Below are 27,167 nucleotides of genomic sequence, written 5' to 3'. Positions count from 1 at the left end.
GGGATGGGCCATATGCGGTTAAGACTCTGCTAGGGTGGGTTGTTAATGGTCCTTTACAAAGACAACCCACAGCAAGCAGTTTTAGCTGCAATGATGATATTGTTGTTGTTAACAGAATTTCTGATTCAAACCTTGAAGAAATGTTGAAACAACAATACAATCATGATTTCAATGAAAGGTCAAGAGAAGACAAGGCGGAAATGTCTGTAGAAGACAAAAGATTCATCAAGATTGCAGAACAGTCAATCAAGTTGAAAGACGGACATTACACTCTTGATTTACCTTTTAGGAAGGAAGACACAGCGTTACCTAACAATTATCAAGTAGCAGAACAGCGACTTCAGAGTCTGAAAAGAAAGTTCAAAAGGAGTGAACAATTCAAAATCGACTATACTAAATTTCTTACAGAAGTCATAAATAAAGGCCCTGCTTTACCACCTGGATTGTTTCAGAAGTCAGATGTATACATCAGACGTCGATGGAGGCAAGTACAATTCTTAGCTGACCTATTTTGGAAGAGATGGTGCCACAAGTACTTACCATTACTACAGGAACGACAAAAATGGTTTACTACCAAACAGGGATTACAGAAGGGGGATATTGTCTTAGTTGTGGACAGTTCAGCACCTCGTGGATCTTGGCCTATTGGAAGAGTAACAGAAGTTTTACCTGATTCCAAAGGACTTATAAGAACTGTTAAACTTAAGACAAAGACTGGGTTCCTGGAAAGCCCTATCACCAAGCTTTGCCTGCTGTTAGAAGATACAGAAAACGACTAGAAAATTAAGTATTATTTCTTTGTATATGCATATATAACCCTCAATTAGGGGCCGGGTGTAGGAGCCATATTCACTTTAATTTTATAAATGTTTATTTAAATATTAGTTTGGTGCTAAAATGTTAATGGTGTCTGTTTCTTTAAGTGTGTGCCCTCTATAGGTACCAGAGAGCTGAGAAAATGTTAAAAAGGAAATACCATCCCTGACAGGAGTGGGCGCTGGTGTGAGAGCTGACAGTTTTTTTTAACCGTGCACATGGCATGGAACTGGCCTACATTTAGATTTAAATTGTTTGTTTTATTTTACAGTTTGTTTGTTTTGGTTAAAAATAAATTTAAGATATTGCTGTAACCTCAACAAATCTGGATCTTTTACTTTGCACGCGTCAGGACATATACATCAACACCTCCTACAGTGGCTAAGACAAAGGAACAGAATTGGACATCTGAACCCGTTTTTACCACTACATTATCAAAGAAAATACAGAAATCATCAGATCAGATCTATGTGAATATTAATTGGACCTGCAATAGTCCAGCTCCAAGCAAACCATTGATAGCAGTTCTATGAAATTTTGGATAATATTTATGGGATTAAAAATCTCAAAGCCTTTAAATGTTTACTAAACAAAACTAGTGAGGTATTTCTCTCTCTCTCTCTCTCTCTCTCTCTCTCTCTCTCTCTCTCTCTCTCTGTCTCTCTCTCTCTCTCTCTCTCTCTCTCTCTCTCTCTCTCTCTCTCTCTCTCTCTCTCTCTCTCTCTCTCTCTCTCTCTCTCTCTCTCTCTCTCTCTCTCTCTCACTCTCTCTCTGTCTCTCTCTCTGTCTCTCTGTCTCTCTCTCTCTCTCTCTCTCTCTCTCTCTCTCTCTCTCTCTCTCTCTCTCTCTCTCTCTCTCTGTCTCTCTCTCTCTCTCTCTCTCTCTCTCTCTCTCTCTCTCTCTCTCTCTCTCTCTCTCTCTCTCTCTCTCTCACTCTCTCTCTCTCTCTCTCTCTCTCTCTCTCTCTCTCTCTCTCTCTCTCTGTCTCTCTCTCTCTCTCTCTCTCTCTCTCTCTCTCTCTCTCTCTCTCTCTCTCTCTCTCTCTCTCTCTCTCTGTTTATGAACTGAACTGGATGAACTGGATTTTTTCAAAACAGGATTGGCAACTTTTGCAAACAGAAGTAAAAGATGTTTTACATTGCGTGCCATTTTCTGTCAGAGCATTCTATCTTTTAACTCACACAAACCGAGCATCAAAGTGATTAATAGTAATATTTCTACTTGCCTCTACAGGACTTTACATGGAAAGGAAGCACTTTCTGAGAATCTACAAACATGAAGGAAACCTATGGTAAACAACGTTGAAGTATTTTGAAGAGTGAGCATTAGTCAGGTGAGCTGCTTTCACGTGACTTTGTCAGTAGTAACCATGAAAGGTTTTCTTGAAGTATTTTAAAAACTTAAACAAGAAGTAGTCTATTTGAAGAAACATTATCGATCATATTAGGCCTATCGTATTGATTTTTGGGTAAGCAACAAATTACTTTGTTTATATGTTTGAATTATTAAAAAGCTGGATGGAAATATTTTGCTTACCTCAAATGCAATTTTATAAAATAAATATGGCACTGTCAAATACAGAGATCTGTTGTTACAACCATTGTTATCAGTTTATTTATTTAGTTAAATATACTAAAGTATATTATGTTATGTACTTCCCTATCAAGAAGCTCACTCCATTTCCCGCTTATTAATTTAAAATTTAAGCAAATGAGTTGTAAGTAACTTTATAAAGATAAAGTAGCTACATTTTTGTATTACAGTGTGTCTAAATCATAGTTGAATGAATCATGGAGGAGAAAGACACATTCAGCGAAGAAGATTTTTCTCCAGGATGCGGGTATGTTCAAACTCTTCATAATACTTGGATTATTTAAAACAGAATGAATATTTTTTGTCATATCATGGGACTGAAATGAAATTAGGACACAAATATAACTAATTATCTAAAAGGTCCTAGTCTCTGTTATATTTCGTTATTATTTTAAATCAGGGCTACTGGTCATCTTTATGTCTGAACGTGCAAACTTTTTTGCACTGGAAGGGTAAATAAAGAACTGATCATAGCTTTTCCTTTACTCAGTAAATGCTGTCTATATGTTAATGTTTTTATTTGATTAAAGTAATTTTGTCCTGTATGTATTGACTCTTCTAAGGCCAAATAATAACATGTTTGTAGACATTTAGGAAACATGTTATTTACACACAGCTGTTTCTATGAAAAATAATGCTATAGCCAGTATTTCTACTCTAAAATGTGTGCTTTAGGCAGACTCCGGGCCTGAATTGCAAGACCCATTACTAGCTCTAGCTGTTAGTCGTACACACTTTATGATATTCTGATTATATTATTTCCAAGCCAATTTTACCAATTCCACACCTTAAACAAATAACTACTATTGATGTTGTATTTAATTATTTACAATTGATATATAATTGTCCATAAAGACAGGAATTGAAAAAAAAATCTTATATATTATATTATATATTAAAAATAGTCCAAAACTATATAGCTGGTAGTCAGGAGGATAGGTATGCTATAAATATAATGTCAACTCTATGAATTTTTCTTGCGTTTGACCTGTTTTTTAATTCTGTTTCTCCATTTTATTGAAGTCAATTTCACGGTCAAGTATCAAACTCATTGGATCTTAACTGTGTGTCCATCAAGAGTGATGAGTTTATGAGAGAGCCAGTAAAATCTGAAGCAAAACAGCAATCAACTAACTTGAGGTACTACTTGTCTTTCAAGATAGATAGATGTTCACTTTTTTATTTATATAGGTATAATATCAGCCATGTGATTTTTATTTTTTTTTCCTCTTGTGTCTGATCTCTATACTGTTAACATCAATTCCACAGGGAGAGATTTCATAAGGGGTCTATGAGAGAGCCAGTAGAATTTAGAGGCAACACATCAAGCGATTTGAGGTATACCATTTTTCTTTTCTCAGACAAAGAGATGATCAGCATACAACAAATACTGCATACAGGGCAGAATACAGAATTTGCAAATCAAATTTGATAGGTTTGAACACACCTGCACCAACCTAACAGGAATGAAACACAGCTACATTGCTTACTGAGAAACTCAAACAGAACAACATATTAAAAATCTTTTGTAAAAAAGGAATTAATTTCTCCATCTGAGGTTTGCATATAATGTCAACAATGGAATATTAAATATTAATACTATATTAATACTCTACTGTTGTATAATATATTTGAATTGATATTCACAATATCACTGTTTTACTGCCTTGATTAGCAGGGGTCTCACAATCTTGTACATTATTTTGTGTTTATGTGGTTTAAGGTCCAAAAAACATGCTATTTTCCACATACTGTACATAATTGCGCGGTCGAGTCTTAACTTGTAGAATATCACTTTGGTTTTGAGACTTTCATTTTTGCAGCTTTAGGGATTATATCTATGCACAAACAGCTTGTAACACTGCACATAAAAAGGCAAACTTTAAATTGTATCATATGACCACTTTAAAAAACATTAGAAATCTAACTACTCTAACTAGTAGACAAAGTGAATAGTGACTAGCACCATTTTGTCTAAAGTATTATTCAGTATTAACTCACTTGAGGGATATATAAAAGATGTTACAATAAATATGGTGAGTAACAAGATTTAATTGGAATTGAGGGTTTATAGATCACAGTGCAAACAGAAGAAGCCTCATTTTACAGACTTTGCAGATGACAACATCCATTGTTGATGTACCACAGGGTACAATTGGAGTTATTTTACATTTAACCAATTTAATATGGAAAGGCAATGAAATGTAGACCTTTGTTTATGTGAGTTTGACCTACACTGTATATGACGTGAGAACAGTAAGCTGTTTAGTTTTCTACGTTAGCACACTAACTTTAACTTTGACTAGCTTTAGCCAGAGAAAACGTTACCTTGCTGTAGCATAAAATGACACTAACGTTCTGCTTGAGATGAAAACCGTAATTTATTGAGAGTATGACAACCAGAAAATTTATTCCAAATTTTATTGCCTATCTGAAGTCTGAAGTTTAATTCACTGTCATGTTACCTCTTCACTGTATGTTCTGTAATCTGTTCTTTTAATTTTTTAGTTTTCAGTCATTCCAAAATGGATTCAAATTGAATCTTCTGAAGAAGTTTCAGTGTCTGTATGAAGGAACAGCAAAGCAAGGAAACCCAACACTCCTGAATGAGATTTACACAGAGCTCTACATCACAGAGAGTGAAAGTGGAGAGATCAGTAATGAGCATGAGGTGAGACAGATTGAGACACAGTCCAGGAGAGCAGAAACAGAGGACGTACCAATCATATGTAATGAAATCTTTACACCTTTACCTGGACAAGACAAAGCCATCAGAACCGTGCTGACAAACGGAGTTGCTGGCATTGGAAAAACAGTTTCTGTGCAGAAGTTCATTGTGGACTGGGCTGAGGGAAAAGAGAATCAGGACGTCCAGCTCATATTTCCACTTCCTTTTAGAGAGCTCAACTTGATTAAGGACAAAACTCTCAGTTTTTCAGATCTTCTCCATATATTTTTCCCTGAAACCAAAAAATATGATTATGAATATAAAGTATTGTTCATCTTTGATGGTTTGGATGAGTGTCGCCTGTCTCTGAATTTTCAGAGCAATGTGAAGTTGTGTGATGTAAGTGAATCAGCTCCAGTGAATGTGCTGCTGATGAACCTGATTGTGGGGAATCTGCTTCCCTCCGCTCTCATCTGGATCACCTCCAGACCAGCAGCAGCTGATCTCATCCCTTCTGGATGTGTCCATCGAGTGACAGAGGTACGAGGATTCAATGATCCACAGAAGGAGGAATATTTCAAGAAGAGAATCAGTGACCAGAGTCGTGCTGATACAATCATCACACACCTGAAGTCATCAAGGAGCCTCCACATCATGTGCCACATCCCAGTGTTCTGCTGGATCTCAGCCACTGTTCTAGAGAAGATGTTGAGTGAAGCCGAGAGTGGAGAGATTCCCAAGACTCTTACTCAAATGTACACACACTTCCTGATTATTCAGACCACTATCAAACATGAGAAGGACTATGAGAAGAAAGTCAAAGACGAAGACATGTTTGTCAAACTGGGGAAACTGGCATTTCAGCAGCTCATGAAAGGTAACCTGATCTTCTATGAGGAAGATCTGAGAGAGTGTGGCATTAATGAGACAGAAGCATTAGTGTACTCAGGACTGTGCACTCAGATCTTCAGAGAGGAGTTTGGCTTGTTTCAGGGGAAAGTTTTCTGCTTCGTTCATCTGAGCATCCAAGAACATTTAGCAGCTCTATATGCACATCTGTCTCTTATGAAAAAAAACAGAAACGTGTTTATTACTCTGTCTTCTAGTCCTTTGAAGCATTTAAAAAAGACTTTACATGTTTCATTATCTGAGCTGCATCAGAGAGCAGTAAAAAAGGCATTCAAGAGTAAAAATGGACATCTGGACCTTTTCTTGCGCTTTCTTCTGGGTCTATCATTGGAGTCCAATCAGATTCTGTTACAAGAACTACTGACACTGAAAGTAAGCTGCTCCTACAACAAAAAAGAAACAGTTGAGTTCATTAAACAGAAGATTGGAGAGAATTCCTCTCCAGAGAGATCCATCAATCTGTTTCACTGTCTGAATGAACTGGGTGATGATTCACTGATGCAGGAGATCCAAGATTTTCTGAAATGTGGAAAAATAAGAGAAAAAAAACTCTCCTCTTCACAGTGGTCAGCTCTGGTTTATGTGTTGCTGACATCTGAGCAGAAGATGGATGTTTTCAAACTAAAACAGTTCATTGGATCCCAAAATATAGCAGATGAAGTTCTTCAGAAGCTGCTGCCTTTAATTAAAGAATCTAAATCAGTTCAGTAAGTCACATGACAACAATCACCACACTAATAAAACATGCAGCTTGTATCAGTTTACCATGTGTCTTCAATCTCTGCAGGTTGATGGATTGTGGTGTTACAGATAAAAGTTGTGCTGCTCTGGCTTCAGCTCTGAGATTAAACTCCTCACACATGAGACATATGAATCTGTCACTGAATAAACTAGGAGCATCAGGAGTGAATCTGCTTTCCAATGGACTCAAGGATCCTCACTGTAAACTAGAAAAACTGCGGTAAGACTGGTGGTAATATTCTTTGTTTTCTTCTTCTTACAGGTGTTCTTTTTATAGTACCAGCAGTGCCAGCTCAATTCTTTACACACTCCAAGTCGACCGCTTTCAAACACTCCTGTGTGTTTTTGTGCACACAGTTTAGCAGCTTTGTAGCAAATTAACTAAATTAAATAGTGACAATAAGTGGAGTAGCCAAGGTGAGCTGACTGTTTTTATCAAGTATACTGCTTTTATTACATTTGCAGAATTACTGAATTTGCATCCTAGTTTTCTCTGGAGTTCTCTCCCCTGAATTGAACTTGCCAAGTCTGAAGTAACAAGGATGCCAATTCAAACCATGCCTACTTAATATGCAACATATTATTATTTAATATTATTAAATCTTGTTACTCCACATAAGCCAGTAAAGAATCTTAGGTCTGCTGATCAAATATTGTTTCAGATAACAAGGTCACAACTCAAGCAGGGGTGATTTAAGAATACATCTGAATAAAATCAAATTGTTTATTTAAGGTAAACATGTATCATGCAATTACATAATCAGTCAGTTTAGAGGTAGTCAATACAGATCATCAGTTTTTGAATCATAAATCTACTCCCATAACAAGACTACAATTTAACTGAGGTTTCTTGCACTGACAATCAGGGGAGTTGCAATTGGGGTGAAAGCAGGACAGAGTTTGACTGAGAATGCAAACCCAGAGATGAGTTTCATTGTTCTCCACAGGTTGGGTAAGTGTGGTGTCACAGATGAAGGTTGTGCTGCTCTGGCTTCAGCTCTGAGATTAAACCCCTCATACCTGAAAGAACTGGATCTGTCACTGAATAAACTAGGAGACTCAGGAGTGAATCTGTTCTCCGATGCGCTGAAGGATCCTCGCTGTAGACTAGAAACACTGCGGTAAGATTGTACAATAAAACATTCTCCTCCTTTTTGCTCCCATGGCATTATGCATTGAAAGTGTCCTGTCATATAATTGAAGATGTTGTTTTGATGTTTATTACATTCACTTACAATGTTTTGTAATTTTGCTATATTTATGATGACAGTAATGTAATTTATTACTGCATTTGATTTGTATGTTAAATAGAATAAATAAACCAAAGAAACAAACTTACAGAATGTAGCAGTGTAGCACATTTCTTAATGAAATGACTTTAACTGAGTAGTCTTGTCATTTTACATTATTGACACACTGTCTTCCTATTTGATACTGTGAAGTGCTTTGACACAATCTGTATTGTTAAGAGTGCTATATAAATAAAGGCGACTTGGCTTGACGTTAGCATGTCAGTCATCATTGCAGCAAAAACTGCACATTACCAGGCCCAGTGATTTAGAGACTGTAGCATTGCTTCCCTTTCTTAGGCTCAGTTCACACAGTGTCAACAATGCTATGGAAACAGCCACAGTCTGGTGGATATTTAAAGTCCTTACCTTCCCACCAATTCATTGGGCACTCACAAAAGGAATATTTCACGTGTGGTTTATGAGCATGTTTACACAATCTCAGCTGAGATGTCTTTAAGAAGCTTGATTGTTACTTTCAGGCGGACGCAATGAGTTTTCCTAAACATGACAAGAATGTGCTATGTTGTTTGGTGCTTATTGGCCTTTCTGCTTTGGGCTCCCTTTCTTTGTGAAGAAAGAATGGCATATGGCATTATAGCAGGGTCCTCTCTCTCCAGTTCGACGGGATAAATACATAGATGAGACTGTTTTTTTTTTTTTTTTTTTTTGTTGCTCATGTCATGTGTTGATAGGAGGTCTCTCCATTGGGTTTCCTGTTTTCTACAAGGAGAGTGACAGCTTAGACCTTTCTGCCCTGTGTGAATGTCCTCATGTCCTCAAAAATTGAAATTAAAAAAATTGAATGCTAATAAATATCTATAATGTTTACTGATTCATGTCTTACAGAGTACTTTTTGGCCTAAGGTGCCTACAGAACCCAATTTAGATCAAGAGAAAAACTCCATATCCTTCCAAACGCTATTGCCCCCTGAATGTAATTTATCCTCTGCCCCTTCAAAGTCTGTTTATGGTACTCACATAAAGAAATGCAAATATTCAGACTAATATTGAACCCCCTCAAGCACCATGTAGGAGTGGACTTGAACCTTAGACTGGACCTGTTAATCATGCTGTGGATTAAATCTCTCTGTCTGATTGAGTTCCTGTTTATGTGAGCTGTAGATCCTGAACCGAGAGACTGAAAAGTGTCATTGTTCTCTACAGGCTGAGTGATTGTGACGTCACAGATGAAGGTTGTGCTGCTCTGTCTTCAGCTCTGAGATCAAACCCTTCACATCTGAGAGAACTGGATCTGTCACTGAATAAATTAGGACCTTCAGGACTGAGTATGCTTTCTGATCTACTGAGGGATCCTCCGTGTAAACTGGAAATACTGAGGTAAGACTGAATTATTGGGATCTGTATGAACAAAATCAAATCTTAAAGTGTCCTTTCAGAAAAAGAAAGAGTGTGTTATTTTAACTTTCACTACATTTTTCCAAAGTTTTTATGTAATTTTGCGATGTACAATTTTGCTACAGAAAAATTAGTGGATGATGTGAAAGCATAACTGCTTTATGCTGAGTCCTGATTCCCTATTAGGCCCAGAGAGGGCTCCTGATCCTAAGTTAGGTTCAGGGAGGACTCCTGATTCCCAGTTTAGTAGAGTTCCAGCAGAGGCTGTGGCAATTTTGAGAGGTTCTCGATCCGTCATAGCCTGCCAGGTCCACTGATCTGCCATGGCATTCCGAGTTTCCTGCTTCATCATGGTCCCGAGTTCCCTGATCTGCTGTGAGACCCTGGGCTCCCTGATCCGCTCCCGGGAAACCTTCTGTGTCTATGTCCTGTGCCAGCCTCCAGAGTGCATTGCGATCTCTCCCAATTCGAATTCTAATGAATAAAAGATCATGTGTGTTCGGCTTAGTCATATAATTACAACTTTTGTGCTTTTGTGTTGTGAGATCAATGTAAACACGGCCCACTGTGAACACCCTTGTAATCCGCTTCAAACTTTATGAATGATTATTTTAGGCTCAGCTGTGTGTAAGTTGGAAGCAAACAGAGTATGGCTGTTTGTAAAGCATGCAGTGTCGTCTGCTGATAAAAACTAAGCTCCCAATGGCTCTGCATGGCTGCTCCAGGTGTGCGTTGACAGTGTGTGTGTGTGTGTGTGTGTGTGTGTGTGTGTGTGTGTGTATGTGTGGCCTACACATGACATCACAATAGACTGGACCTGTTAATTGTGTTGTGGATTTAGTCTATCTATCTGATGGTGTTCTCTGAGCTGTAAATCCTGAACTGAGAGAGTAAAGAATGTCGTTGTTCTCTTCAGGTTGAGTTATTGTGGAGTCACAGATGAAGGTTGTACCTGTCTGGCTTCAGCTCTGAGATCAAACCCCTCACATCTGAGAGAACTGGATCTGTCTGGAAATGAACTAGAAGCATCAGAACTGAATCTGCTTTCTGCTGAGCTGAAAAATCCTCTCTGTAAACTGGAGATACTGCGGTAAGTGAATGTTCATAAGTCTTTGAGAAGATATTTATTCTTCTGCGTGCTGATATTGAAAAAAATAACTTTTTCTTAAAGACTTGCATAGTTAAATGAAATTGTTCTCCGTAGGTTGAGTGATTGTGGAGTCACGGATGAAGGTTGTGCTGCTCTGGCTGCAGCTCTGAGATCAAACCCCTCATACCTGAGAGAACTGGATCTGACTAAAAATAAATTAAGAGACTCTGATGTGAAGCCGCTCTCTGTTCTGAAGGATGATCCACATTATAAACTGGAAACGCTTAAGTGAGTAGTGATGTTTGAATTGATACAGTTTCTTCTTAAGTTACTTTCTTGGTAATAGTAGACTTACAGACATGTTTAATAAGTGTTTGAATACGTTAATGTTAATGTTAATGTTACACGCATGATTTTATCTGTTTTACTTTTAGGTTTCAGATGTTAGTCTGATCTTCTCTGGATCAGCTGATGATGAATGCAGAGTCACTACAGACAGACATCACATTCAACAGAATCAACACACACAAACACACAGTGATCATCATACAAAAGTGTCTGTGTAACTTTATAGAATCGTCCAATTTTTGAATCCTATCTATTCACATAAACGATTTTAAATTGCAATATTACCAGTTGTCTGTGAAAAACAGTTCCTGTTGGAAAATATTTAAACTCAACACTTAAAAAAAATATTTTATACCGAACTCTTTGTGTTTTAGCAATTAATTAAAGGTATTAACACAACGTAAGCTTTGAATAGGATGATTTATCTTACTGGCCTCAGCATGGCTTTGTAGCTTATTTATATGAGCAACAGACCTGGGGGAAACCACCCAGGAGCTTTGACAGTGTTTAATTGAAAACAGAATCATTTGTACATTTTTAAATAGTTCACAACTTCATAGTTGTTAAATAGACAGTGATTTTATGTATAAATAAATTCTCAGATATTTCCCCCTTTTCAAAATGCGTTGCTTCTTTGATTCTGTTGATACACATTTGAATCTAAAGTAGCGATGGTTGTTGGAAATAAAGAACAAACTGCTGTTTGCTGTAGGTCACTTCTGTAATCTGAACCGATATGGAGGTGCCGCTGTACAGTAGTTGTTTGATCCAGTGCCAGAAGATATATATAAATATATAGTTTTGAGGCAAGTCGTTCTGTTGAGCCCACACAACCTATGGAGAATGAGACAAGATAAACTCATATGAAGAACACACATTTCATGATATTTATGCAACTAAACTCTTTTGTCTGCTTAACGTTTATCTGTTCTAATGAAATAGATGTTCATTTGCCCGTGTGTTTCTCCAAACTCAGACTCATTATAACAAGTTTAAGTTTTACTGACCATAGGTCATTCTTTCTTGTCCAGTAAGATATCCTGAAAGAGTTGAAGTTGCAAAAAACGACTGTAAAATGATTAAATTATGTATGGTAATATTACCGTATTGTAATTTAAGATATCAGTACTGTAGAGTTTAATAATAAAAAAATGATTAAAATAATAAAATAAAAGTTACATTGGTTTTTAAAGAAAATTAATCACTGTAAGATTAACCTTCCATTGACTCTTCCTTGCTATTTGATCAGTTATATGATCAATAATCTGATGTAAAAACCGCTTCTGTTGGGCTGACACAGGCTGACTGACAAGACACTGTGAGGCATTTGTATGCTTTCTCTCTGTGCTAAAGCGTTTATTTGTCATTTTTTGTTTACTCTGAGAACATGGATGTTTTAAATTCTTATGACGTCAATGCAGGCTAAAGACGTGTGTGTGTGTGTGTGTGTGTGTGAGAGAGAGAGTTATAATGTCAGATTCATAAAAGCATAATGCATGCATTTTAGGGTAGAATGAAATAAGTGTAATGCAATATATTGTATGCATATGTGTGTGTGAGTATGCATGCATTCACACACAAAACCAGTCTTAAATGGAAAAAAAACAAGTTGACAAAAACGACTGAATCCAATACTTGGTGATAAGCATGGTGTGAGAATTATTAGCAATTTTTGAAAGCCGGGTAATTTTTGCCGATGAACACCAAAAGTGTAACTAGGTAAAAAATTACACCCCAAAAGTTATATAAATAAAATGGAAAAGTAGTCATACCCTCTGTGAACAAAGTTACTAAATTTCAGTCTAATGCATTAACATTAACTAGTATTTTCGGGAAATAGAAAAAAAACACAATAGTATAAAATAAACTATATACTATATTAAAATAGAATAATATTTCACATCATTTCATCATCCTACGCTTCACATAATAGGCCTGTAGATGACGCTCGGACTTAAAAAAAAAAAAAAAAAAAACACGATAGTCATTTGCTAGACATCAAATAGTAACCGGTGTAAACCATGCATAAAAATGTGTGAATTGATTAGCGTGCTTATTAACATCATTGCGACTTTATTGCTTTTGTAGTTATTCAGTATCCATTTTTCCAGCGATGTAATTTGATTTGCAAAATGAGATAAACCACAGATAATCCACAGATTTATGAATAAGAACCGAAAATAATCACTCCACACTATAATGAAGTTTTAACGTCATGCGCCAGATCATAATTGGTTGGTAGGCATATATATTTAATGAATAAAAAAATAGTTAATAATTTTCCAATGAAAAATCCAGTAGCAAACTAAATCCAAACATGGATATTTATAATTAAAAAAGAAAAGTGCATCACTGACTGGACTTATGCCTTGACCGGCCTCTGAATGGTTCATTTATATCATCATAATATTTATTTAGTGCCGACAATTAATGAAATACATTTAAATATATTTATTTTCTAAAGTTTTAGTAGATTATATTTGATTTTGCTATAGTATATATTATTGAACTGTTATGTTAATATAGAACGAGATGTAAAGAACTGGGAACTGTCTGAAGTGATAAGATAAAGGTGTGTTTTATAGGAGGTGAAAGTGAAAGTATGCGACACCGAATGAGAGAAGTATGAGCAAGTATTAGAGACACCGATCAGCTTTACATGCGCCGTTTTACAACTGGACAGAAACACATCGGAAAAATCGAATTGAATCATTGCTTATACAGGAATTTCTACTTGATGAAATAGAAATCATCCGAGACGCTGTAAGGTCACATTTCGTCGAAGGTGAGTCCACAGGTGAGGTCAGCTTGAAAGCGGAAGTCAGTGGTTTATGTTATACGCTAAATATTAAATAAGAGAATAAAGAAACGTTAAGCAGATGCTTGCATTCGACACCTTTTCTTGTTGTTTCTTCGTTAATTGAAGCGACGAAAGAAAACTAGGCTACAACGCGTGTTATATGATATATGCTATATTATACTGAAAGTGAAAGAGTTTTTTGCGCAATTATTTTAGTTGCTTGTGTAAGATATTACGTGTAAATGCAGCAGAAACTATGAACATTTTGGGAACCTGTGTTGAGTAGCCTGTGTGAGGTAGGCTGCATAAAGTAATAAGCATATCTTCATAAATTAATTTTATGGAAATGATGCATGCTTAAAAATACACATAGGAAAACTGTAGTTCATTTCAAATAAACTGAAAGGATAACCTCGGACACCACTTCAACTGCTGCTAGTTCAGCTCCTAGCAAACATTAGATTATGCTGAAACTACTTTTGTGCATCATGGTTTGATTACAAAATGTATAGTTATGAGCACCTATAAGTAAACGGAAAAATAGGACAGATTCCTAAATTTGTATGTCGTTTTGTCTTGTTTCTGTCTCCTCAGAAAAACACGTACAGTCCCAGGAAGACTCATGGAGGACAAAAAAACATCCAGAGAAGGAGATTTTTTTCCAGGACACAGGTACATTTCAATGTTTATCTTGAGTATACAGAAAATACATTGTTCTTGTTAAAGTGTTCTGAATTAATGTCTCTTTGATATTGTAGTGCTGAGATTATAGTGAGATATAGTTAGAGGTTATCGCATTAGATCTCTGGCCTGAATTAAGAGCACATAAATAGACAGATGACCTGTAAAATATTTGTAATTATTGTCCCTCTTATCCATACTCTGCTCTGTTTCATTAACTCAATTCCATAGTGAGAGATCACACTCACCATCCAGCTGTGTGTCTATGAAGTCTATGGAGCAGCCAGGAAAACTGGAAGGAGAACACACATCAACTGATCATAGGTACTCTATCTTAATCTGTCTGTCTGTCTGTCTTTCTGTCTGTCTGTCTTTCTTTCTTTTAAACAATTCATATGGCACCCAATAACGTCCTTTTCCCAAGAGAACAGCTCTGAGTTTTCTCCTGTAATGCTTGAAGAGTTTGGAGAACACCTGATAAGAGATCAAAGACTATGCCTTTATCCAGAATCTCTCCAGATCCGTCAGAATACCAGCTCTGTGCTGCTGCTTCTCCTCTTTAGTTCACCTCACTCATTTGTGTTGAGTTCGATGTTTGTTTTGGATTGTTGAAGATCCGTCCATGGCCCATTATGAGATGTCTAACAAAGGCAGTCAGCTTTAGATTTTTTTATCTGTTGGCATTTGAGAAAACTCATGATCTGAATGAGATGTCCAGGACCTCCGGCAGAAAAACAGGCCAACAACCTGGGGGGGGGGATCAAAATTTTATTTTTAATTATTGTCCCTCTTATCCATACTCTGCTCTATTGTTTTATTAATTCCATAGTGAGAGATCACACTCACCATCCAGCTGTGTGTCCATGCAGTCTATGGAGCAGCCAGGAAAACTGGAAGGAGAACACACATCAACTGATCTTAGGTATGACATAGATTTTGAGTCTTTTGAAGTTCTAGTTGTGTATGATAACTGAATATACTGGATTTTGTTTTTGGATGATTTGGATGACTGTGGTTCTTGGAGAATCTTTGGCCTCTCAAACTGTCCTCTTTATTGTGCATTAGGACGATATAGACACACATCCTTTACTAAACAGATTTGTAGCGTCTTTAGTTGATTGAGAGTTGGAAATGTGGATTTCCAATGCTTTAGCTGTTATCTTACAGCAACTTTCTATTTATGAAGCTTGATAATCTTATTCTGAATATCAGAACTTTTGGTTTTACTCCTTTGGTTTTACTTTATATTTATAATACTTTGGAATACCTGGACAACTTCATGCTCCTACTTTTTGGTATGCTAAAAAGTTAATGGCAGTATAATTCAGAGATATTTTATAACAATTAACAGGAGGGCTAATGACTGTAAATCATGTATTGGAGAAAAACATTTCATCATGAGATTTTTCTCCCCATTTTAATTGTTTTACTTCAATGATAGGGTAGAATTTTTTAAATCTTTCGAATGAAAGATCAAAAACATAAACTGCAGATTTTTGCTCAGATTTACAAAGGATTCCAATATTAGTCGAGGACACTGTATATATTGGTTAATCCACCGGTATAGCTAAACTCTTTAGTCCCAGTAGTGTTTCTCTAGCTAAAATTATTATTGTTGTTATACATGATTTTTTAAAATTTACTGTTTACAGTAAAGCCTATAGAAAAATCCTATTGCCTTTTTGTCAAGGGAACCAGTGCAATGTAAACAGCTGATCAACCTACAAAGTGACGTCATTATTTCCACCACGCTAATATCACTACTCTATTGTCTTTATTCTATTATACTCATTTCCACAGTCAAAAATCAAACTCACCAGAGTCCAGCTGTGTGTGCATGAAGAGTGACCAGTCTGTGGACACTCCAAAAACATTTAAAGGAAGACGAACATCAACTGATCTGAGGTACAACACTAGACAGGAAGTCAGTCAGATTGTTATTTTAGAAATATGATGGAATAATGACAGTAACTTTTCATGATGTGCAGTGCAGCATCCAGAGTAGACAATACTGTGCTTTTGTCATATCTGGTGTTGACATGGTTTAGATTAATTAATAGATTAACACTTATCTTCTACTTTACTGTCACTTGTACCTCTTTAATTAATATTGCAATCTGTTCATTTTATTTCCAATTTTAACTCTCAACTGGTCCAAAGCATATTCAAATCAAATCTGTTGAAGAAGTTTGAGTGTCTGCATGAAGGAACAGCAAAGCAGAGAACACATGTGAATGAGATATACACAGAGCTCTTCATCACAGAGAGTGAAAGTGGAGAGATTAATAATGAGCATGAGGTGAGACAGATTGAGACACAATCCAGGAGAGCAGCAACAGAGGACAAGCCAATCATATGTAATGAAATCTTTACACCTTTACCTGGACAAGACAAAGCCATCAGAACTGTGCTGACAAAGGGAGTTGCTGGCATTGGAAAAACAGTCTCTGTGCAGAAGTTTGTTGTGGACTGGGCTGAGGGAAAAGAGAATCAAGACATCCACCTCATATTTCCACTTCCTTTCAGAGAGCTCAACTTGATGAAGGACAAAACATGGAATCTTTCTGATCTTCTTCATGTCTTTTTCCCTGAAACCAAACTAATGGACATATCCAGTGACAAACATAAAGTGTTGTTCATCTTTGATGGTCTGGATGAGTGTCGTCTGCCTCTGAACTTTAAGAGGCTGCGTGATGCAAGTGAAAAAGCTTCCCTGGACATTCTGGTAATGAACCTGATTGTGGGAAATCTGCTTCCCTCTGCTCTCATCTGGATCACCTCCAGACCAGCAGCAGCTGATCTCATCCCTTCTGAGTGTGTCCATCGAGTGACAGAGGTACGAGGATTCAATGATCCACAGAAGGAGGAATACTTTAGGAAGAGAATCAGTGATCAGAGTCTGGCCGATACAATCATCACACACCTGAAGTCATCAAGGAGCCTCCACATCATGTGCCACATCCCAGTGTTCTGCTGGATCTCAGCCACTGTTCTAGAGAAGATGTTGAGTGAAGCAGAGAGTGGAGAGATTCCCAAGTCTCTTACTCAAATGTACACACACTTCCTGATCATTCAGACCAACATCAAACACAAGAAAGACTATGAGAAAAAGGTGACGGATGAAGATATGATCATCAAACTGGGTAAACTGGCTTTTGAGCAGCTTGTGAAAGGCAACCTGATCTTCTATGAGGAAGATCTGAGAGAGTGTGGCATTAATGGGACAGAAGCATTAGTGTACTCAGGACTGTGCACTCAGATCTTCAGAGAGGAGTTTGGCTTGTTTCAGGGGAAAGTGTTCTGCTTCGTTCATCTGAGCATCCAGGAACATCTAGCAGCTCTATATGTGCACCTCTCCTTTACAAAGACCTGCATAAATGTGTTTGACCAAACAGAACAAAGTTCCTTCTTCAAAGTTGTAAGCCGGAAAAAAAAAAAAAAAAAATTATTTGGTCTGCATCAGAGAGCTGTGGATGAGGCTTTACAGAGTAAGAATGGACATCTTGACCTTTTTCTGCGTTTTCTTCTGGGTCTCTCATTGAAGTTCAATCAGACTCTCTTAAGGGAATTACTGACACAGACAGGAAGCTGCTCCTACAACAAAGAGAAAACCGTTCAGTACATCAAAGAGAAGATCAGGCAGAATCAATCTCCAGAAAGAGCCATCAATCTGTTTCACTGTCTGAATGAACTGGGTGATGATTCACTGATGCAAGAGATCCAAGATTATTTGTCATCCAAAAAAATAAAACAAATCAAACTCACCTCTTTACAGTGGTCATCACTGGTTTATGTGCTGCTGACATCAGAGCAGAAGATGGACGTTTTTGTTCTCAAAAAGTTTTCTGGAACCCAAAATACAGGAGATGAAGTTCTTCAGAAGCTGCTGCCTGTGGTTAAAGAATCTAGATCAGCTTGGTAAGTCGGAATGGAAACTGTATTTACCTCTGCATAGTTCTGTAATAACAGTTCTGTACGTAGAAATGACATACCATGAGCCTTTCCTCCTTCTTATGTAAATCTTGTGCATGCAAAAAAACACTGAAAAATAGGCAAATCAAAACAGAACACAGATTGTGACATTACAGTTGGTATCACTAATATTATCTGCAGATGGCTCTCTGATTTCATCAATATTACAGCCGGCAGTCATGTCACCCTTTCAGCCTAAGATTGGTTATCCACTAAGGCTAAACAGGGTCAAGCCTATCATTCACAGCCCATAATAACAATTTTTTTCACTTGCTTGCACACCAATCCTGCAGACATTTTTTTAATCATAAAAGGCAGAAATCATCACAATAATTACATGACTATGATGTTTTAATAAACAATTAGTCCACTAGTCCACTTGCCAACGCTGTAACATCTCTATAATCAGCAAAAAGGGCAAAATATTATCAATAAAACAAACAAGTTGACAAGTTTCTTCCGATTCACCATAGACTGGAATGTTAAATGAAATTTGCCAGAATGGATCTGGAGCAGCAGAGTGATTACAGAACGTTTTCATCATGGATTGAATCCACTCAATTCATATAATGTATACTCTGGCTGTTAGAGGGGCACCTCAGCCTATGAGGGCAAACGGTATGTGGCTCAAGGCCATAGCCGCACAGCCGTGCACATCCCTTTTGCCAATAGTATGGTGAGAATAATAGCTTAGGCTGTTGGTTACACAGATCTTTGTCAGCTTTATTTTTTCTGTGCAAAAGCTAAATCTATCTTTTTTATCCTTATTTACTTATTTACACTTTAACAGTGAATTCTACTCAAAGCTTTCTACATGTGATCCCAGGAGTGTGACTGAGTGAAATTGCACACTTTTTATGTGTTTGTGGGAGAGCTGATGATCCTAGAGCTCAATGTGTGAGACATGAATGCCAACAGCAACAGAAACTTAAATTGTGTTTGTTTGTTCTCTTATTATGATTATATGTTTATGTATATGTATATGTTTAACTGTCTATTTGATATATATAATTTTACATCTGATGTCAGTTCATTTAATCTTTACAGGTTGTATGATTGTGGAATCACAGATAAAGGTTATGCTGCTCTGGCTTCAGCTCTGAAATCAAACCCCTCAAACTTGAGAGAACTGGATCTGTCCAGGAATGAACTTGGAGAATCAGGACTGAATCTGCTCTCTAATCTACTGAAGCATCCTCACTGTAAACTGGAAGCACTGCAGTAAGATTGTGCAAATGTGTCAAAGTTATATTGTTTAAATGTTTTCAAAATTGATATTTATGAAGGTTAAAAATAGCCAATTTAAAAAAAGACTGACCAAAGTGCAGTACATTAAGATAAAACCATGTACACATTAATTTAAAAATAAACCTATGATTTTAAAAACCAAAAGGAATTATAGTAAGCAATTACTATGAATTAAATAATATGCATTGTATGCTTCTCAACACAGACACCAAGCAAAGTTGGTAAAAACTTGAGTCAATTACAAAAGAAATATGTTTATTCAGTTTTAATGACACCCAGATTTTGCACATGAGAAGATCTGAAGGGCGATAAGATCAGGCAGCATTTAAACTGTCTGATTTTATGCTCACATCCGACACAAATTGGAATTTGTTGCTCACATGTAAACATTTTTTTTGCATCTGATACGGGCCACTTTTAAATGTGGATTTTACACATATCCAATCCCAGAACTTCTAACAACACATTTGCCCATAAAGACATTAAATCTTTGCCCACAAAATAAGTTTCTGCTTATTTGAGCTGTAGAGTCATAAGTGTCATTGTTCTCAACAGGTTGAATCATTGTGGTCTCACAGATGAAGGTTGTGCTGCTCTAGCTTCAGCTCTCAGATCAAACCCCTCACACCTGATTGAACTGAATCTGTCTAGAAATAAACTTCGAGACTCAGGAGTGAAGCTGCTCTCTGATGGACTGAAGGATCCTCATTGTAAACTAGAGAAACTAAGGTAAGATTGTATAAACGACTAGGATTAATAAATATAATGAAACAAAAACAAAACAGAAAAAGACCATACGGGCCCCAGTGCAGCTGCACTGCCTTTACTGTCTATATTTACGCCACTGTGTGGGTCTGAACCTTAGATTGCTTGTGTCGTGAATTAAAGGGATGGTACCCATAAGAACTTTGTTCATCTTCACATAAATTAAGATATTTTTTATGAAATCCAAGGGCTTTCTGAACCTTCAGACAACAAGGGTCCTACCACAATAAAGGTACTGGTCCTGAAATGAGAGAGTGAATAGCATCATTGTTCTCTACAGGTTGAATAATTGTGAAGTCACAGATGAAGGTTGTGCTGCTTTGGCTTCAGCTCTCAGATCAAACCCCTCACACCTGAGAGAACTGGATCTGACCTATAATAAGATAGGAGACGCAGGACTGAATCTGATCTCAGATGCACTAAAGGATCCTCACTGTAAACTGCAGATACTGTGGTAAGATTTTCAGACACCTGAAGAATATGTTGTTTTAATCCTGTTTTTTGTACAAAAAAGTTGAGGACTTTGGATCACATAAAAAAAAGGTCCCAACACTTTCTATGATAATGAAATGAAGCCCTTTAAGCACCATGTAGAACCGGTTCTGCTCCTTAGGATGTTTTATTGTCTTTTTAATCACTTCACTTGCATAATTAATCTAGCACCTTGTTTGTGTCAAGCACACAAGAAGCAATGACAATTTATCGATACTAAACTATTGTATCTAATACCGAATGTAATGTATGTGCAAAAATGTATTAGGATAAGTATTTAATGCCTGATTTCAAAAAGAAGTTTGAAATAAATTCATATTACTGATATGCATTTTTTTTAACGTTTTGAATTAATATAATTACTGACATTACCTTTAAATAGAAAAATGCAAAACAATTACAACAAAAGATAATAATATAATTGTTAAATTTAAAAAACAAAATAAAGTGCATGGTTAATGGTATGGTATTGCACTAAGTGCAAGCAATGATTCCATTTACAGTACGTAAAAATAGGATTATTTTCTTTGCAACGATAGTACTTAGATGCTATTACTTAGTGTAAATAGTGCCAGATACAGTATGCAACAGCCAGATGAACAGATAACTGAAATGAAGATTACTGCCTACTTCACCTTTGGACTTAAAAAGGTCACAACACTTTCTGTGATAATGAAATGAAACCCTTCAAGCACAATGTAGAACCGGTTCTGCTCCTTAGGATGTTTTAATGCCTTTTTCATCCCTTCACTTGCATAATTAATCAGCACTTTGTGTCAAGCACACAAGAAGCAATGACAATTTATTGATACTAAACTACTTGATACTCAGATTTGGTACTCAGACCTTCTTATAATTCTTGTTGATTTTAATAAACAAATCTCTCTAGTTAATGTGCAAAATACTGATATACAATGACACACATATATCACTCATCTTTGGAGCTATTTGATTACTGCCTACTTCACCTTTGGACTTTGGATTACATAAAAAAAAAAGGTCCCAACACTTTCTGTGATAATGAAATGAAGCCCTTCAAGCACCATGTAGAACCAGTTCTGCTCCTTAGGAAACTTACTGCTCCTTACTTCACCTTACCAAACTGAATTCAGCTAAAACCATAATACAAACTGTAAAAAGATGGACTGCTTTGAAGCTGATGACACTTGATCTGCATGAACTCACAGATTCTTTATCACCGTATTTGAGTTTCTGTGAAAATGCATGCATTTCTACCGTGAGACCTGTTATTGTGTGGATTAAGTCTTTCTTTCTGGTTGTGCAGTTCCCGGTCGAGCTGCAGTTTAGATCTGAGAGAGTAAGGAGTGTGATTGTTGCTCTACAGGTTGAATGATTGTGGAGTCACAGATGAAGGTTGTGCTGCTCTGGCTTCAGCTCTGAGATCAAACCCCTCTCACCTGAGAGAACTGAACCTGATTGGAAATGAACTAGGGGATTCAGGAGTAAAGATGCTCTCCGACATAAAAAAAGACCCACATTTTGAACTGAAGATTTTTCTGTGAGTAGTGATGACTAAAAATATAATATATTATCAATATATTGGAATTTATTAGTTTATTTTTATTAATTCATTGGAATTTAATTATTTTATAGCCGAATGTTGCTTGTACTATAAACTATAGCACCATACATATAGTACTATTTTATTTAATTTGATTAATGTTTGACTATATGAATGTTGTGATATATAAATGATCATGGTCATCTTAAATATTTTTATTATTATTATGAAGCAAGAACAAATTTATTATTGTCCCACATCGGCCCATTACAATATGTATCACAATTTGTTTAAGCGCCAATAGTGGCATTTCAGATTCAACATCATAAACTGGATTTTACATTCATCACAGAATTATATTATCATCTTAACAATGCAAATTTGTTGTAGTTGTTCTAAAGTGGATAATGAAGTAATTTCACTCACATTTGACCGTCTGCCTTTTACTTTCAGGTTTAAGACGTCAGCCCGATCTTCTCTAGATCATACTTTACACTCAACAGAATCAACAGACTCAAACCCCTAGTGATCCTCACACACAGATGTGTTTGTGGGACTTTCCACGACCTTCTGCTCAGTACCTATTACAAAAGATGTCAGAACAACACGTGCTCAGCGCTGGGTTAATGTCCAGGACTTTATTTATGATTGATTGGCATAAGCTTGAAAAACTAAATGGGTCATTTCACGCAGGTCATTTGTCAATGTCTGTAATCTGATCTAAAACGGAGCTGCCGCTGTAGTTGTTTGTCTCCAGTGCCAGAAGATTCTGTATGTAGGTTTGAGGCAAGCCGTTCTGTTGAGCCCCTAAACACACAACCTAGATGAAGGATGAGAAAAAATAAGGATTCAAATGAAGAAGAGACTTGTTACTGACTATGCAGCTAGAGATCTTATTAAAAAATACAACTATATATCTGAAAGTTACACTTTAAAACGCATTAATGTTTGATAACAGGGGTGAACTGTGCACTTTGGTTTGCTTGTGCTTCGCTTTGTTCAGTCAGGCTAAAGATGAACGGCGAAGTATACCTTTTTGTATTGTGGTGAAGGTGAGCAGGCTCTAAAATTGTTCATCTTATACGTCCGGCAAAGAAGCGGCCCTTCCTTAGTTTCCACTTTGACCTCCAACGGGCTGTACACGCCTTCATGAACCTGTTCCTGCCTGAAACACATGCAGGATACCGAAAAACATGCCTAAATATAGATATCTAATACCTAAGTGGAACATTTTCAACATATAGAAGCTTTATGTTGGCAGCCTATCTGTATTTTTAAGTTAATCTTACTAAGCATACTACAAAGCATGAAAAAGCAATATGAGATGTATGCTTTGCTCTTAGAAAAGAAATCGATATCCCATACAATACCGGTCATAAACAAGTTTATTGCGAATGAGCGATGTTGGGAGAGATCACAATCCCAGCTGCTCTTTACCTGTCTAAACTGGTGAGGTTTTGTCTGTCTATCCTCCACACGACTCCCCAGACCTCGTCTCCTTGGCTCTCTTGTATTGTGGCCACTCCGCCGTGCCAAGCACAGTCAGTGCAGTCCCCCGGAAGACCGAAATTCAGCCTGTAGTCCTGAGACACAGTACACCTCTTACAAGACAGCCATGCTTGGATATATATATACAATAAGACTTTACAGAGTATTATAGTGCACGTCTATGAATATCTCGTTGTATGATGCTTTTTCAGTTACTGTTTTGTACTGTTTTCAATCATTTGAGTTTTCATGGGAAAAAAAACTATATATTGTATGTATGTATATAACCATATTTAAAATAAGTAAACACTAATTAATAATAAGTAATAATGAAAATATCTAACCATACAATTCTAGAATTAGTGGGGGGAAAGAAACACCAAAGTCACATTGTTTCTAAATGTCTTTACAAATCCTTTCTGATGTTTTTAATGTGTATTTTTTAATACAGCTGTGGTTAATACCAACCTTTATAAATGTACACACATAATACTTTCAGTCTCTGTTTTTTATCATTTTATCTCCATCCATTAAGCGCTTAATATGAGTCATTGGACTAATGTGTTTGTTTACCTGTATTCTGCCGACGCAGTGAAACACGGCGGATGGGTTTTTTAGCTGAAGTCTCTCTTTCAGTAAATTACTGCCAAAAGCGAAGTACATGAAAAACCCGCTGGATGACATTTTCACAACGCTGTTTCCTACGCAACGAGGAGAGATGATAAGCATACGCCTTTTAAAAAACAGATCCCGAGGGCTTTTATAACCGCTGAAAGCTCCAGTTTGTTCCTGTCGGTCTGTTTAGCTGAAAGAGACCTTGACCGATTCGCTGGATCGTTCTCGTGAGTCGACTCTTTGGAACTATTCATTCATTTGTACGAATTGCGAGTTAGGTTAGGATTTAAATAAAATAATAATAATTTAACTGATTATGATGTCAGCTACATGCGGTATGTTAAATAATGAAAAAACCGAATAGCTGTTTTAAAGAGGCTCGTTCTTATGAACCGATTCGCTAAAGATCCGTGCAGTTCGAACATTTTTCAAAATAAAAGCCCCCTGTCAATCTTTTACGCTAAAATGGATTTATGAAACAATACTTTTTTTTGTTGATAATCCAAAGAAAAAAATAAAGATTAATCGTAATGTTTTATGGAAATATTTTTAACATTTGAAATACTTTACTGGATAAGGATTTTGAGCTTCAAAAAAAAAAAAAAAAAAAAAAAAAAACTGAATCAACTTTGTGTGTATACACAGAAATACTTGTATTAAGAACAGAAATGTAAAATTGTATTTCACGGCTCCTAATGAACAAATAGGATTTCAGTACCGACAACTCAGTAAATACATTAAACTAAAACTCTTAAACCACACACGCAAAAAACAACCGTTATTGGACACGCCGTTATCGCTTAAAAATTGACATCTTTCAGCAAACTACAAGTTAAATCAAGAAGTTTATTGACAAATGTAGAAAAATAACCAGACACCTTTGCAAAAACACCACTGTCTTACGTTCAGTACAAACAGCTCAGCAGCTAAAGGAAAAAACTCAAAAGAAATGAATTTAATGTACAAAATTCAAACGAATGAGAATGAAAATATTTTCTAAAGAAAAAAAAAGAAATGCTGTACAAAGCGCACAAATGTACAGTGGCTTGAGACGTTTATCTCCTCGGCCCGCCGCGGCCACGACCTCTTCCTCTTCCACGACCCCGTCCTCTTCCTCGGCCACGGCCCGCCACTGCAAGACGGCGAGGAAAAGAAAATTAACATTTTCGTAATCAATCCGTGTTTCAACGTCATGTTAATGTTGCCTTTTCCAGCACTCACCAGCCTCTCTCTTCTTTGACTTGACTTTGGGCTCGATGTCGACCAGCAGCGTGTCCAGAGGAAGACTGTCGGGCAGGATGAAGTAGCGGATGTTGTTGCCACGGATACTGAGAGACTCCAGCTGAGTGGGCTCCCTGTTTTTGAGGGTCATCTTCACAGCTTTGAGGTGAGTGTTCATACTGACGTCCACACCTGTTCACAGACCCAGAGAGAAACGTACAGCCAACTTTCAAGGCGAGGAATACTTTGATATTGGTGTAAAAGAGGGTTTTTTTTAATTAATCATAATTACCTGTAATGGTGCCATGGACCTGTGTGCCATTCTTCAGCTCAATGGTGACCGTTTCATGGCTCAGTTTCATCAAAAACCTGCAGGACAGCAATTAAAAACAACGAGTGAACCACAAATAACGCATTTTGTCAAATCTAATACACACAGTCTTCATTGTTTTATCTAGGAATTCCACAACTACAAATATTAAACACTTTACAGCTAATTTGTATCTTAATTATGTAATGTTTCCTTACGTGTGTGTATGTATATGTATATATATATATATATATATATATATATATATATATATATATATATATATATATATATGTATATATATATATATATATATATATGAGCTGTGCAGACTCTGTAGTAACAAACAAAGTTGCTAGCACTAAAATGTGGTCGTTTCTGTTGCTAGATTCAAGGCGCGATGTCTACAAACTAATGCGTCAAATGCATAGTTTCATAAACCTAAGACTTAACGCACTAACTACACGTTGCAAAACAAAAAAGGTACAATTAAAGCAGGAAGAAACCCCTCAAACAAACCCATTCGGATTCATTCATTCATTCCTTCCCGCCTGCTGCAGCTAACGGCTAACCAAGAGCTACACACAATCTAACTCCATCCGTCGAATGACACGAATATCACTGCGCGCGATTTATGCATATTAATAATGTAATGTACAGAGAGGCCCGTTACCTGACGAGTTTCATGCTGGCGGTGGATTTTAAGAGTAAATCCTCCACCGAAATGAGAAAAAATTGTAGCGCAAAACGACTGAAAAGCGTCGGCCGCTACCGGAGCTATGAGAGGAATAACTTCCGGTGCGCAACGGAAGCAGATGCCGTGACATCGCGCGTTCTGATGCTACACACCAAAATCTAAAGATTAAAACATTAAATGTTTTAAAAAATATATATAATAATTTATATTTAATAGTACATAAATATTTAGCACAATAAAAATAAGTTTAGTGTATTTGTATAATTTTTTTTATTACGATAATAACTATAAAATGATCAATAGCCACGTTTAGATTATAGACTTCCAAAAACGCGTCGCAGTAAATGCTTTTTTTTTTTTTTTGGTTTGTCCAAAACGGCAATGTCGCGCGATGTTCATAAAGTTCGATCGAACGAATCTGGCGAGCCCGTGACAGGAAGTGAATCCCGGAAGTAGGCGCCCATTGAAACATCACGTCAAAAGCGAGTCGGGCGTTAAATTGGAGAGATCAAACGGGCGCGCTTCGTCATGAGGAGTCGTCGG

At 36.8% G+C, this 27,167-nt stretch overlaps 5 protein-coding genes across 6 annotated transcripts in view; 3 read left to right on the top strand and 2 right to left on the bottom strand.

Moving 5' to 3' along the window:
- The first annotated feature begins 1,923 nt into the window (after positions 1-1,923).
- Positions 1,924-22,885, top strand: LOC122335166 (NACHT, LRR and PYD domains-containing protein 12-like). The gene is made up of 15 exons (XM_043232937.1): positions 1,924-2,149; positions 2,580-2,656; positions 3,433-3,549; positions 3,679-3,747; positions 4,918-6,693; positions 6,774-6,947; positions 7,675-7,848; positions 9,184-9,357; positions 10,292-10,465; positions 10,580-10,753; positions 19,314-19,487; positions 20,070-20,243; positions 20,560-20,733; positions 22,117-22,290; positions 22,747-22,885. The coding sequence occupies exons 2-15, from the start codon at positions 2,607-2,609 to the stop codon at positions 22,817-22,819; spliced, it is 3,651 nt and encodes a 1,216-aa protein (XP_043088872.1). The 5' UTR covers positions 1,924-2,149; positions 2,580-2,606; the 3' UTR covers positions 22,820-22,885.
- Positions 13,411-19,287, top strand: LOC122335161 (NLR family CARD domain-containing protein 3-like). 2 transcript variants are annotated; one of them, XR_006248931.1, is made up of 8 exons: positions 13,411-13,598; positions 14,208-14,285; positions 14,526-14,618; positions 15,124-15,216; positions 16,095-16,199; positions 16,455-18,212; positions 18,740-18,942; positions 19,057-19,286. XR_006248931.1 is itself a non-coding variant. In XM_043232931.1 (7 exons), coding segments are annotated over exons 2-7 (2,100 nt in total). In that variant the 5' UTR covers positions 13,411-13,598; positions 14,208-14,235; the 3' UTR covers positions 18,741-19,287. The 2 variants fall into 2 exon arrangements, 1 of the variants encoding a protein (XP_043088866.1); XM_043232931.1 differs by having other exon boundaries at positions 18,740-19,287.
- Positions 22,747-24,609, bottom strand: ggcta (gamma-glutamylcyclotransferase a). Its single transcript, XM_043232934.1, has 4 exons — positions 24,355-24,609; positions 23,731-23,876; positions 23,326-23,458; positions 22,747-23,113 (listed from the first exon to the last, which is right to left on the bottom strand). The coding sequence occupies exons 1-4, from the start codon at positions 24,508-24,510 to the stop codon at positions 22,988-22,990; spliced, it is 561 nt and encodes a 186-aa protein (XP_043088869.1). The 5' UTR covers positions 24,511-24,609; the 3' UTR covers positions 22,747-22,987.
- A 613-nt stretch (positions 24,610-25,222) lies between these two features.
- snrpd1 (small nuclear ribonucleoprotein D1 polypeptide) lies at positions 25,223-26,754 on the bottom strand. Its single transcript, XM_043232936.1, has 4 exons — positions 26,601-26,754; positions 25,910-25,986; positions 25,618-25,809; positions 25,223-25,528 (listed from the first exon to the last, which is right to left on the bottom strand). Exons 1-4 carry the CDS (start codon positions 26,612-26,614, stop codon positions 25,452-25,454), a joined length of 360 nt encoding a protein of 119 aa, XP_043088871.1. The 5' UTR covers positions 26,615-26,754; the 3' UTR covers positions 25,223-25,451.
- A 296-nt stretch (positions 26,755-27,050) lies between these two features.
- Positions 27,051-27,167, top strand: part of clptm1l (CLPTM1 like) — a 7,511-nt gene continuing 7,394 nt past the window's right edge. Inside the window, exon 1 of the mRNA XM_043232933.1 lies at positions 27,051-27,167. This exon is cut by the window's right edge and continues 392 nt beyond it. The gene's annotated coding sequence lies outside the window, so the exon portion shown is untranslated.

Source organism: Puntigrus tetrazona, unplaced genomic scaffold (assembly GCF_018831695.1).
Source record: "Puntigrus tetrazona isolate hp1 unplaced genomic scaffold, ASM1883169v1 S000000746, whole genome shotgun sequence".
Lineage (NCBI taxonomy): Eukaryota > Metazoa > Chordata > Actinopteri > Cypriniformes > Cyprinidae > Puntigrus > Puntigrus tetrazona.
This window is presented reverse-complemented; position numbering and strand designations above follow the sequence as displayed.

What these genes read in the sequence shown, in the direction of transcription:
- snrpd1 (XM_043232936.1), bottom strand. An exon ending in GGTCCATGGCACCATTACAG is followed by an intron (nt 25,810 to 25,909) that starts GTAATTATGATT and finishes GTCTGTGAACAG; the next exon opens with GTGTGGACGTCAGTATGAAC. An exon ending in GTCAAAGAAGAGAGAGGCTG is followed by an intron (nt 25,529 to 25,617) that starts GTGAGTGCTGGA and finishes GCCGTCTTGCAG; the next exon opens with TGGCGGGCCGTGGCCGAGGA.
- LOC122335161 (XM_043232931.1), top strand. Translation starts at nt 14,236, where the DNA reads ATGGAGGACAAAAAAACATCCAGAGAAGGAGATTTTTTTCCAGGACAC. An exon ending in GATTTTTTTCCAGGACACAG is followed by an intron (nt 14,286 to 14,525) that starts GTACATTTCAAT and finishes TCAATTCCATAG; the next exon opens with TGAGAGATCACACTCACCAT. An exon ending in CACACATCAACTGATCATAG is followed by an intron (nt 14,619 to 15,123) that starts GTACTCTATCTT and finishes TTAATTCCATAG; the next exon opens with TGAGAGATCACACTCACCAT.
- ggcta (XM_043232934.1), bottom strand. Translation starts at nt 24,510, where the DNA reads ATGCTTATCATCTCTCCTCGTTGCGTAGGAAACAGCGTTGTGAAAATG. An exon ending in AACCTCACCAGTTTAGACAG is followed by an intron (nt 23,459 to 23,730) that starts GTAAAGAGCAGC and finishes CATGTGTTTCAG; the next exon opens with GCAGGAACAGGTTCATGAAG. An exon ending in CTTCACCACAATACAAAAAG is followed by an intron (nt 23,114 to 23,325) that starts GTATACTTCGCC and finishes TCCTTCATCTAG; the next exon opens with GTTGTGTGTTTAGGGGCTCA.
- LOC122335166 (XM_043232937.1), top strand. Translation starts at nt 2,607, where the DNA reads ATGGAGGAGAAAGACACATTCAGCGAAGAAGATTTTTCTCCAGGATGC. An exon ending in AACACATCAAGCGATTTGAG is followed by an intron (nt 3,748 to 4,917) that starts GTATACCATTTT and finishes TTAATTTTTTAG; the next exon opens with TTTTCAGTCATTCCAAAATG. An exon ending in TGTAAACTGCAGATACTGTG is followed by an intron (nt 20,734 to 22,116) that starts GTAAGATTTTCA and finishes GTTGCTCTACAG; the next exon opens with GTTGAATGATTGTGGAGTCA.